A 12,669-nucleotide genomic window follows, 5' to 3' on the forward strand; every position below is an offset into this window, starting at 1 on the left:
CACCTTCTGAGGCACAGAGAGGGTGACTTGCCCAAAGTCACCAAATGGGTTTCCATGGTCAAGAGATTATTTGAGCCCTGGACTTCTAGAGTTCTAGTGCAAGAATCAAACCGCAACACCATGCTGCTTCTCTTAGAGTTTTCTTGGCCAGATTTCTTCAGAGCGAGGTTTGCCATTGCCTTCCTCTGATGCTGAGGGTATCACTTGCCCAAGGTCTTCCAGTGAGTTTCCATGGCTGAGCAAGAATTTGAACCTTGATCTCCCAGAGTCCTAGTCCACCACTCAAACCACTGCACTATATTGGCTCACTATTAATTGTTTATTTTATTTATACCCTGTCTTCCTCCCAGCATGGGACCCAAAAAAGGCTTGCAACAAAGCTAACACAAGGTAAAGCTTAGAACCTAATAATATAAAGTTAAACAACTTTAGCATATTTTAACACAATTAAACAACTTTAGCATATTAAACACAATAACATTTTTAAAAGTGTACAGTCACTGCTTAAAAAACACAAAGTAAATATGCAGCAAAAAAAAAAACACCATAAAAAGGGCTCCCCACAACTACTTAATCATTGCAGTTGGTCTTCTGTATCCATGGATTCAACCATCCACAGCCTGAAAATGTATATATTTTAAATATTCCCAAAAGTGAACCTTGCTTTTGCCATTTTATATAAGGGACACCATTTTACTATGCCATTGCATATACAGTTGTCCCTCCATATTCGCTAGGGTAGGGGAACAAGACCCCCATGAATATGGAAAAACCTCAAATAACAAAACACTGTTTTTACCTGAGAGGACACCTCTCTAGGAATCTCTAGGTCCTCCAGTGCAACTCTGTGGTCAATGTCCAACATACACTGACCATAGAATGGCACTGGAGTAGCTACAAATGGTCTTTCAATGCAACTTTTAGTTAAAGTTGACCACAGAGTTGCACTGGAGGACCTAGACAGTCCTAGAGAGAACATATTAATGAAATCCGTGAATAATCAAATCCACAAATATCAAAGCCGCATGACTGTAATAGGACTTGAGCAGCCATGGATTTTGGTATCCAGTGGAAGTCCTAGAACCAAACCTCAGCAGATACCAAGGGACTGCTGTAAATGCCTGTTTAAATAAAAAGGTCTAATTTTTTGGTTTGGCCTTTGATCTTATCCAACAAGTGTCAACAGTATGAACTGGAAATAATTCATTGCTTCAGAAGGAAGCCACTTGTTGATGCGGTAGGAATTTAATGTGAGTTTAATGGGCTGGGGTGTTGTATTGTTTTAAAGTCTTTTAAACACTTTTATTTTTTTTAACTTTATTTTATTCTTTTAACATGCAATCTGTTTTAATATTGTAATAATTTAATTCTATTTTAAAGTATCACTTTTATATGTTCTTAGTTGTACCGTTTTTTAAAATATTGTAAGCTGCTCTGAGTCCCAGTTTTGTCTCACTGATGATGATGATGATGATGATGTGTTTCTGTCCAAAGAATTCAGAACAGTTTCCTTTTATTACCCCACTCTTACAACAACCTGGTGAGGTTGTTTAAACTAAGAAGTAGTGACAAGCATAGAGTCTCTGTGAGCTTCATGACCAAGTTGGGAATTAAGTATTTTTTTCTATTTGGACTCTACCAGCATTTTAAATTCTGATCAGAAGCAGTCTGCCAGCAAACCTGTTCCAAAACCAGCGAGAAGCATTCCCCCAGCACTGGTCCTCAATGAGTAAAGTACCAGCCAGCTTGTTACCAAAGAGAAGTCTCCCAACGCCTGATATGGCTCCCTTTCGTTTCCTGCATATGAGGTGCTCCTCGCCAGGAGATGATGGTTGCCCCTGGAATGCCAGGAAGTATTCATCTCTCCAAGCACCCCCTCCAACCTGTCCCTCCCCAAATTGTGAGCAAGGGGATTTTCTCTTTAATACCATTGAAAGGGTCCGAAATCCCAGGCTTTAGATTAACATGTGCCAGCTAGATTAAGGCTAATCAGAGAGGCAGATGCAGCTCGGTGACAATCCCAGGCCTGATTACCGTATCTCTGAGGCTTTAATGGTGTCCCTCCCAAGGGCGGCCAGCTCTACTCGCAAGCCCATCAGACTGCCGGACCCGACCTCCCCTCCTTTGCCCCCAGCCCTTCCCAGCCCTCCTCTGGCTTCTCAATGCTGCCTCCTTTGAGGAGATTTGGCCTAATCCCTGTGCAGAGAAGGACATGTGCGCCTGTGGATGTGCCAGTCTCTCTCTCTCCCCCCCTCCCATTTTGCATGGACAGTTCCCAGCTTTTAGCTTTCATGCTCCAAGCGAGGTGAAGCCAGGTTGGCTGGCTGTTCGAAAGATCTTGTAGCATCTTTGAGACAAACGGAAAGAAAGAAGTTGGCAGCATGAGCTTTCCTAGACTAAAGTCTACTTCCTCAGATGCATTTGGTGAAGTGGAAGCCAGGGACAGACCTATATATGGCGTCTTGACTTCAATCTTCTCTGCTTTTTTATTTTTCTACCTTGCTCTCATCCTACCTGCTTTTCTCCCTTTCTAGAGAGAGTTCAGGCTTGTAACTTATGAGTGCCTTTTGGTGAGTTCTGTTGGAGCTGTTGTGTTTTCCTGCCACATTTGTTCAATGTATGCAAAAGCAACATGACAGTAGTACTGTGTGACCTCAGAAATATCGCTCAGTCACTGATCTTGAAAACTGCAGATTGCCCAAAGCAGAAACATCACAGTTTGTGTAACCACCTTCTCTATGGCTCTCCAGTTCTGCCACTAACAAAATTTAGAGTGTAAGCTACTTGAGGCAGGAGTCTTTTAAAATATTATGTTATTCCTTAGAGTCCCACTGTATTGTTGATGCTCAGTAGATACATTTTTAGAGTATCACTTTGCTTAAACCTAAGGCTTATATCCCTAGATAAACAGCCTTGCTGCTTTTAACTTGGGTTGTACATCTGTGGACCTCCAGACAGTGATGGTCTGCAGCTCCCAGCATTCCTCAGCCTTGGTAATGCCATCTGGAACTGATAGAAGAAGAGCTGGAAGACCACATTTTGTCCACTCGTTTTTTAATTGCTCCTGTGCTGGTCCAATAGGTTGCCGTTTCTTGGGTCAGAAGAAACCACCCTGGCTTGAGGATTCTGGGAGTTGTAATCCACACCCCCCCCCCCAGGAGTTTTCCCAAGCTCTGGTCTGTATTTGGGTGGCGGGTGAGAATTCAGAACCTCAGCAAATTTTACAGGCCTACTCTGGAATAAATTTATGACTTTAAAGTGACAAAAAATTAATTTTTAAAGAGTACTGTGAATTAATTTTCTTCATTTGAAATATAGTGATGATACTTTTGTTCATGCATATCTGGTAGAGAGGACAGCTGGGACAGAGTTTGTAACCATAGTTATTTGACAATTGTGATTTGATGGGAAATGTGGTTGGAGGTCAGACACAAACCAGAGTTTGCTGATTCAAAAGTAGTGGCAAACTACGGCTAGCTGGCTGCAGGAAGTAGCTAACTGAATCAATGTAAAGGAAGGAGGGGAATTTGTGACCAGGTAGGATTCTCCTAAAAAGATCTGTATCTGTGCTTCCTAACAGAAAAAATACCAACTTTGTAAGGGCAAAATAACAATTATATGTCTGAATTTGGCACTGGGAGAGAGAGATATCCTCTCCCTCACACAGTTGTATGGTCCCAGTCAAGTTCTTTTGTCCCCACAACTGTCCTTTGCCATCCTATGAAAAAACAGGTTCTCCAACCTGTTTCCTAGTTAGGCTTGAAAGATTATCAATATTTTCCTGGATGAGGACTCAGCTGTGTTGGCTGATGGATGGTACTGCAGTGAAATCATGGCTTGCCTCTGTCTTCCTGGGGTGGGCTTCTCCCTCTTTTCTTGAGCAAGGAGGGCTTTTTTTCCTTTCCCTTCTCCTCCTCCTCTGCCCAGACAGGGCGATGTGACAAGAGCTCTGAGTTCACCCAAGAAAGAGCAAGCTGGGCACAGCCCACGGCTGCCAAAACTGGAGCTGCCTCAGACCAGCGGGTCAGAGTACTTAAGGCTTAAGCTTTCCTGTCTGCACAGCAGAGTGACGCAAGGACACCCAGGCGCATTTGGCCACCTCCTGTTGTTGCTCTTCGGTGGGGTTGACCTTCAAGCAATGGAGGGCCTGTCCAGGTTTGAGAGTCCCTTGGTGAGGTGGCCCCTTCCCGAGTTTGCCTTCTGCCATCTCCTCTTCCAGAACTTGACTCAGGGCTTCTTTTTGGCAGGCTAGATTTTTGCAAAAGATATTTTATACTATGAGTGAGCAGTGAGTGACCCGGAGACCATATGTGACCCCCCCCCCTCCAAGGCTCTGTTTTGAGAGCCAGTGTGGCATAATGGTTTGAGTGCTGTACTTCGATTCTGAAGATCAGGGTTTGATTCTCAGCTCAACCATGAAATCCACTGGATGACCTTGGGCAAGTCACATGCTCTCAGCCTCAGGGAAATGCAATGACAAACCTCTGAACAACTCTTCTCATGAAAACCCCATGATAGGTTCACCTTAGGTTCACCATAAGCCAGAAACAACTTGAGGGCACACAACAGGTTCCCCCAGAGTCCTCAGACCAGCCTTTTTTTGGCAAAGAAAGGTGAATTGCCTTTTCTGGAAACTTCCAGAAGTTATTATTAGCTTATTATTGTCACCTGCTTTTTCCTGAAATGGGGCACTCAAGGCAACTTATAAATGAAAATGATTACAGCTGAATTAAAAATACATACATAAGGTCAACTTTGAAATAGAATTATAATATTAACAATATCAAAACAGTTTCAAACATACATTTAAAATGGATAAAAAGCATTTTTAAAACTAAATGGCCAGTTGAAAAAATACGGCATCTTTTTAAATGTCATTTCCTTAAAACGTTTCAGTTCTGAAAGCCGCCTCGATTCTATTGGAAAGGCAGAATAAAAATATTTGTTGTTGTTGTTTATTAATTAAAAAACCTGTTCCTGTCAATGGAAGTATAGCAAAAAATTGTAATTTGCCTTTTATAAATAGGTAGCAAGCTCTCTTAGTAGCTTTGGGACAAAAACCATATTTTTCCAAACCAAGAGAATTTGCAATCCCTTTTGGGTTTTTGTTTTGGGTTGTTTATTTGTCTGAATGTTTTTGCTACTTTTGGCCTTCTGCATATATGCCTCGGAGGTCTGAGAGCCAGAAAATTGTATCCCAAGCCCTCTGCCATTACCCATCCCATTTTATACTCTACGCTTCTTCTTCTTTTACTTTTTAATCCTTTTTGATATCTGTTGCTTAATACTGTCTTCCATCACTCTGTCTGAAGAAGGAAACTACAATTTGAAAATGCTCATGCTAAAATAAAATCAGCTCCAAATTTCCCCCTTCTCCCTCACATCCAGTGCTTGAACATGGCCTTTGCTGCTTGAGGGAGTTCATCAACATTTCTCTCTCCAGGGACTTGGTTACAGACTGAACCTTGCCTTCTAGGCAGTGAATAAGAACAAGTAAAAGATAGTTGGTACTGACATATCCGCCTTACTAAGTTGGCTTATTCATCCCAGAGAATGAGCTATAGAACAGAAGGTGTGCTTGTGTATTTGTGTGTGTGTGTCAGAGAGAGTGAACCGACAGGAGCGTTTCTTTTCAGGCACAGGTGGGCAATACAAAAGTAAATGGCAAAGACAAGATGGTATGGGCAAGCCAGTGTTTACTCTGGATATATGAGTCATTTTTTATTGAAAAGAAGATGAATGGCTCAAGCAGGAAATAAATAAAATAGATTATAAATCGGGTGCCTGGAGAGATCAGGTTAAATAAACACACACACTAACATGCAGAGGATTTTCTCCTGCACCTGATGTTAGGGCTCATCTACTAGGGTAACCTAGGACCCAGTGTGGCATAGTGGTTTGAGTGTTGGACTAGGACTCTGGAGGCCAGGGTTCAGTTTCCAGTTCAGCCATGAAACCCACTTGGTGACCTTGTGCAAGTCACACTCTCTCAGCCTCAAGAGAAGGCAATGGCAAACCTCTTCTGAGCCAATTTTGCCAAGAAGACCCCAGGATAGGGTTGCCTTAGAGTCTCCATAAGTCAGAAACATCTTGAAGGCATACAACAACAAATAGAGTAGAATCATAGGCCTGTTACAGACTGCCAAAATAAAGCTGCTTCGGGTCTCTTTGGAGGTATGCTGTTTAAATGATGCATGCATCCCAAGAATCGGGAAGCTGCACCAAAGCTGCACTCCAGTGTTTAAGAATGGAGTGTGGCTTTGGTGCGACCTCCGGACTCTTAGGACCCATGCATCATTTAAATAGTATACCTCCAAACAGACCCGAAGCAGCTTTATTTTGGCAGTCTGTAATAGGCCATAGAGTTGGAAGAGACCCCAAGGGCCATCCAGTACAACTCCATTCTGCCATGCAGGAACTCTCAATCAAAGCATCCCCAACAGATGGCCGTCCAGCCTCTGTCTAAAAACTTCCAAAGAAAGAGACCCCACTACTCTCAGAGGGAATGTGTTCCACTGTCGAACAGCTTTTACTGTCAGGAAGCTCTTCCTAATGTTGAGGTGGAATCTCTTTTCCTGTAGCTTCCATCTATTGTTCCGGGTCCTATTCTCTGGAGCAACAGAAAACAAACTTGCTCCATCCTCAATATGACATCTCTTCAAATACTTAAACAGGGCTATCATTTCCCCCTCTTAACCTTCTCTTCTCCAGGCTAAATATCCCCAGCTCCCTAATATTTGAAGGGATGTCATTTTGAGGAGAGAGCAAGCTTGTTTTCTGCTGCCCCAGAGACTAGGGCCTGGAACAATGGATGCAAGCTCCAGGAAAAAAGATTCCACCTCAACATTAGGAAGAACTTCCTGACAGTAAGGGCTGTCGGACACTGGAACACACTCCTTCCTCGGAGTGTAGTGGAATCTCCCTCCTTGGAGGTCTTTAAACAGAGGCTGGATGGCCATCTGTCAGGGATGCTTTGATTTGGATTTCCTGCATGGAAGGGGGTTGGACTGGATGGCCCTTGCGGTCTCTTCCAACTCTATTATTCTATGATTCTACTTCCCTCAGTCTAGACACTATACTTCTATTGATGCAGCCTACAGTCGCATTGTCTTATTTTGCTGCTGCATTGCACTGTTGACTCATGTTCAATTTGTGGTCTACTAGGACTTCTAGATCCCTTTCACATGTAGTCTTGTTAAGTCAGGTGTCATGGTAATCTGTTTTCTTTGAGGGAACAGTTGGAACCAAGTGAAAGGCTTTGATTCCTGCAGGATCCATCCACAGGACAGTTTTCTTGCCTGTATTGTAGAACTATAGAGTTGAAAGGGAATCTGTAGGCCATTTAGTACAACCCCCTGCTATTCATGGGCTGGCCCCTCTTTATTTAACTGATCTTCTCTCCCTACATCTCTACTCGCACTCTCCGCTCTAGTAGCCAAAGTCTCCTCTCCCAACCCAGGATCTTCTCTGCCCCATCCCAGATACATCCCTTCTCTCTTGCTGCCCCTCATTCCTGGAACCTTCTTCCTCTGCATGCACAGCTCATCACTTCCCTAACCAGTTTTAAGGCTGAGCTGAAAACCATATTGTTTAGGGAAGCGTTCTCAGGGAATTTGTGATTGTCATCTGGCTGTCTGATACCGTTTGATGTGATTTGCTTTTATATCTGATGTTTTTTAATTTGTCTTTTCTTTCCTACATTCTAATTTTATCTATTCCTCTATCTAATTGTTATTACTTTTAGAGTGTACGCCTCGGGCAGGCTTTTATATATTCCTTAATTTTACTGATTTTGTACAGCGCTGTGTATAATTACAGCGCTTTAGAAATTAATAATAATAATAATAATAATAATAATGCAGGAGATCACAATTAAAGCACATTTGAGAGACTTGCAAGGATGGGGAGTCCACTACCCTCTGAAGCAGACTGTTCCACTCTTGAACCACTCTTACTGTCAGGAAGTTCTTTTTAATGATTAGATGGAATCCTTTTTTTCTTCTTCTTGGCGTTTGAATCCATTGCTTGTGTGCTGATCTTTGGAGCAGCAGAAAACACGCTAGCTCCATCTGCCAGCTTTCAAAACTATATTGTTCCTTGCACTCACTTCAGGTTTCAAACTACAGAATTATAGCACTTCAATCCCACTTAAGTACTATAGCTAATGGATAGTGGGCCCTTGGTATCCCACTGCCATTTGGTTCCAGGACCCCCTGTGGATATCAAAATCCGTGGATGTTCAAGTCCCATTATATATAGTAGCATAGTAATATGGTGTCCCTTGTATAAAACAGCAAAATCAAGGCTTGCTTTTGGGAATTTTATATGTTTTTGGAAGATTTTCAAGGCATGGATATTTGAATCCATGGATAAAGAATCTGTGGATATGGAGGCACAGCTGTATATTCCTGCTTTTGGCATAGCAGTTTCTGGATTTGATGGGTGTTGTGTATCATTAAATCAATGTTTTAGCCAACCAAGGTGTGCGAGAACTAGGTTGGCCCTGTGCCTGAAATAGTCCTTTATGTCTTTTTTTAAAATTTTATTTAATGGTTTAAAAAAGAACAAACATCTTAAAGGACAAACATAGATACATTGAACACATATTAAACAAAACATTAAAACATTACAATCTTAACTTCATGTAATTGTCCTTGATAGATTAGTTCTTCCCTATCTTAACTGAAATAACTACAACGTGAATAAATGTGCATCTAGGTCGGGACCCCTTTGGGGGTTGAATGACCCTTTCATGGGGGTCGCCTAAGACCATTGGAAAACACCTATTTAATTACAGTTATGAAGTAGAAACGAAAATAATTTCATGGGTTTGGGTCACCACAACATGAGGAACTGTATTGAAGGGCCGCGGCATTGGGAAGGTTGGGAACCACTGACCTACACACATATGTGTTCACCACCAGCCCTCTTCCTATGTGCCAAGACTTCCTTGCCTGTCCATTCGCAGGGCATTTTCCCTGGGCAAAACTGACACACTGTGTTACAGCTGTCAAGATGTTCTTGCTGTTTTGGGTAGGAGAGAGTGACCACAAGTCAGAGAATTTTGTTCTCATTTAGGATCTTCCAGGCACCTATATTTACCACCAGGAGAGAATTTCCTCTGGGGATTAACTAATGAGAAGGTTTGAAAGCTTTCTTTGTTCACCCTTACCTGTAGATGCCTTTGCACAGGGGATTGTGTGTCCCACCATTGGAGGGACTGCAAACTGGAAGGAAATGGGAGAGCACTTTGAGGATGCCCTCGTCTCGGAAGTCTGACTAGCACTAACATTGGTTTCTTTCAGCAACAAGTTAAAACAAAGCTTATTATCATATCTGAATTACAATATTTATGGTCTTAATCTGAAGGTGTTTTGATAGAGAAAGAGAATCAACCTGGAAAGGACACTGAAATAGGGACCAAATTCTACCTCTGATGCTTGTTGGAAATCTTATATGGATTTCCAACAAGTTTTCAGCTGATTCATCACAACCAGAGACTACTACTGGTTGTGACTCCTGCTTTAGGGTTCTGCCATTTTGTTGATATTTGGGGGTAAAAATTGAAGCATAACACAGAAGGTTTTAGAGTCTGGGAAGCTGTTGGGGGCTGTCAAAAAAATATTTGTGGGCCAAAAGCATTCCACAGAGGGCTTGGCAGGATGTGATGGGTTGGGGAGCCAGATTGTCTCCTTCCTCCTTGGAGAGCTGCACCCTTCTGTCACCCACACCCCAAAATTTGATATTCTTTTGCTCCCAAATGCCTCATAGGGGGTATTCCTTCCTCTACCATGCCTTTTTTTCCCATTGGGAAACGATCCAGAAGTTAACTTTAGGTTCCTTTCTGTTGGGAAAAAAAAGCCCCTTCTTTGCCTAAAACAGCCATAAATTGCCCTGTAGGGAACATTTGGGGCAAAAACATTTTGGGACGTCCCAAGGCCACAAAAAGAACCCTGGGGGCTCCACTTTCTCCATGCCTGGGTTAGCCATTGTTCTCCTTTTTAGCTGTGGAACTCCCTTCCACAGGAAGCCTGGTTAGCCTCCCTTTCTGCTTTTTTTCCACCAGTAAGCAAATACCTTTTTATTTAGGCTAGCTTTCAGTTTGTTTGTTTTTCTTTTTTTGTGGCAGGAGGATCTTTTAATGGCATGTGCATGGGTGTTTTAACAGAGTGTGTTATCCCTTTTTACTGTGTTTTACTGTGTTTTTAAATGGTTTCAAGTTCTAACAAAATTGTTTAATTTTTTTTAAATTTATATTAAATAGGTTTTAGTGTTCCCTTGGCTTAATTTATTGTAGGTTGCCTTGGGTCTCAAAACAAGAGAAAGGCGGGATATAATTCAAGCAGATTTTTAAAAATTAGTCCAGAGGACTGGACCCTTCTTGTCTCAGCTTTTCTTATCCAAAAACAAAGAAGAGCCTCCCCTGCCAGCCTCCATCCTGACTGACCCTCTTCCTTCTCTTTTGTCTCCCCAGGCCTCGTCCAGATCCCAGTGAGCATGTACCAGACCGTGGTCACCAGCCTCGCCCAAGGGAATGGCCCTGTCCAGGTGGCCATGGCTCCGGTGGCCGCCAGGATAACGGACAGCACCGTCACCATGGATGGCCAGGCAGTGGAAGTAGTAACACTGGAGCAGTGAGGGCAATGTGGCAGGAGCGTGATACAGCTGCTTCTTCTTCTCTCTCACCTGCAGAGATTTTTTTTCTACGCCTCTCTGGAGACACGATCAGATGGCATTTTGAGTCTCACAGCTTTGGAAGCGGCAAAAAAAGTTTTGTTAACAGTACAGGGGGGAATAGAGAGAGCAAAAGGGTGAAGACTGGCACCTTTCTAGTACCCCTCTGATCCGGCAGATGTAAGGAACCCCACCTGGGGCAGGCAAAGCCAAGCTTTCCTCTCCCACCTTGCATGGACCACTCTTGATTATAGTCTGGGCGAGATGTGGGGGAAAAGATGGATTTCCCTCCCTTCCTAGGGGTCTGAAATGGGTATTCCCATAGACATTCATGACCCCATTCCTGCAGAGGCGCACAGAGCCAGTCTGCTCTGCTGTCCTCCTCATGGCAAGAATTAGGTGTCATTTTAACATGGACATAATTTTTTTTAACAAGAGAGACCATTTGGAAAATGATTTTTTTTTTCTTGAAGAGGCGTTAAAAGTGTAAAAATCTCCTGGAAGAAACAGTGTGGTCTGTGGTGATCCATAGACTCTGGGTCCCTGTGAGAAAGGGATCTGTGGTTCTTGAGAGACCTGTTGAATCAGATTTGACTCCACTTCCTTCCTTTTCTAAGTCTGTGCTTGAAACTTGACCCCAGGTCTTCCCTTCTTTGTCTTCTCTGCTTGAATTGGTATTTGCCTGCATTTTTAAAACTTTTTCCCTTGGGTTACAAAAAATAATAATCAGAAGGCTTAAGTGAGCCCTGAGAAGTGATGGGAGGTGTAGTGATGATATTTCCATGAACCTAGCTGGCCACTTTCCCGGGTTGTCTGTTGGGTGGCTGAGGTGTTGACCAAGGCTCTTCTTGACATGGTGGCCTTCACAACCATAAGCCACATCTTTCCCCTTTGCGTTGTCCTGACCTTTGGGAATCTTCAGTTCCAGGCATTTCCTGGTCCATCAAACATCAGAAGTGCTCTTTTCCAATATTTCCAGCCCACATCAGGCATCCTTATTTCATTCTCCCTCTCCTTCTACAACCGAACTGAGCAGCCCTGCCAGAAAGCATCTTCAGTCTCTACTTTTTGCCTCTTAGAGAAGCCCAGGCTCTCCACTCCCCACAGAAAAGCTGTTGCTTCTGCACCGATGAGCTCTGCTTCTTTTCTCATGGAGTAATTTCAGTATTTAATTTTGTTCTTGTTTTATTTTACATGCAATGCCATTTCCCCGACCGCTCCACATCCTTCCTGGCCTGTGAAGGCAAGCTTTCTTTTCTTTTCTCCCTTCAGATGTGTATATTTACTTGGCTTCTTTTTTTTTTAATGGAAGATATCAACAGTTGTTTATATACTTTCTCTCCTGTGGACTTAGACTGATGGAATGGAATGCTCTCCCCAGAAGCAAAGCCCAGATTTTTAATTTACTTTCTTTAATTTTAAATATATATTTTTAAAAGAAATTGTTATTGTGAAGATGTCAGGTGTGACTTAAAGTCAGTGTTCCCTTTTATTTTTGGCAAATGAAATAACGTTCTGATAGACTGAGAAATTACTGCCCTGAATCCCAAAGAGAAGCCCTTCTCACTTCTACCACGAACACCAACACCTTGATCCTGTAGCAGAGCATGGAAAATTCCTGTTATTTTCCCCATTGTGTCTTATTGCCTCATTCAATAAATTGTTACAGATGTGTCCATAGCTTGCTGTCATCTTCTTTCTAATCTGTCACAAAATGCAGAATTTAATATTGGTTTGGTTTGTCTTGTAGAATCCAGAACTCTGAAAGTGTATGAATGAGAGAGTGAGTGTGTGCCTGAATGTGTATAAAGCAAATTTCCAGTCTTCAAGGATTATCTAGATGCACATGAAAATACAGTTATACCTCACTTAACAAAATCGATGTGTTCCTGGTCATTACCTGTTTAATAAATAATTTGGTACCAGAGGCAAAAAGAACATGGAAATAATAGCAATAGGTTTCTGAACAAAAAGAAAAAGAAAGAAAAGCAACAT

At 42.4% G+C, this 12,669-nt stretch overlaps 1 protein-coding gene across 8 annotated transcripts in view; it reads left to right on the forward strand.

Moving 5' to 3' along the window:
* Window positions 1–12,354, forward strand: part of NRF1 (nuclear respiratory factor 1) — a 92,500-nt gene extending 80,146 nt beyond the window's left edge. For all 8 annotated transcript variants that reach the window (XM_042467321.1, XM_042467320.1, XM_042467326.1 and 5 more), the window contains exon 11: window positions 10,475–12,354. In XM_042467321.1, coding sequence (XP_042323255.1) covers window positions 10,475–10,638 — 164 coding nt within the window. In that variant the 3' untranslated portion in view covers window positions 10,639–12,354. The remainder of the gene's footprint in view (window positions 1–10,474) is intronic.
* Window positions 12,355–12,669: the final 315 nt, after the last annotated feature.

This window comes from Sceloporus undulatus, chromosome 5, assembly GCF_019175285.1.
Source record: "Sceloporus undulatus isolate JIND9_A2432 ecotype Alabama chromosome 5, SceUnd_v1.1, whole genome shotgun sequence".
NCBI lineage: Eukaryota > Metazoa > Chordata > Lepidosauria > Squamata > Phrynosomatidae > Sceloporus > Sceloporus undulatus.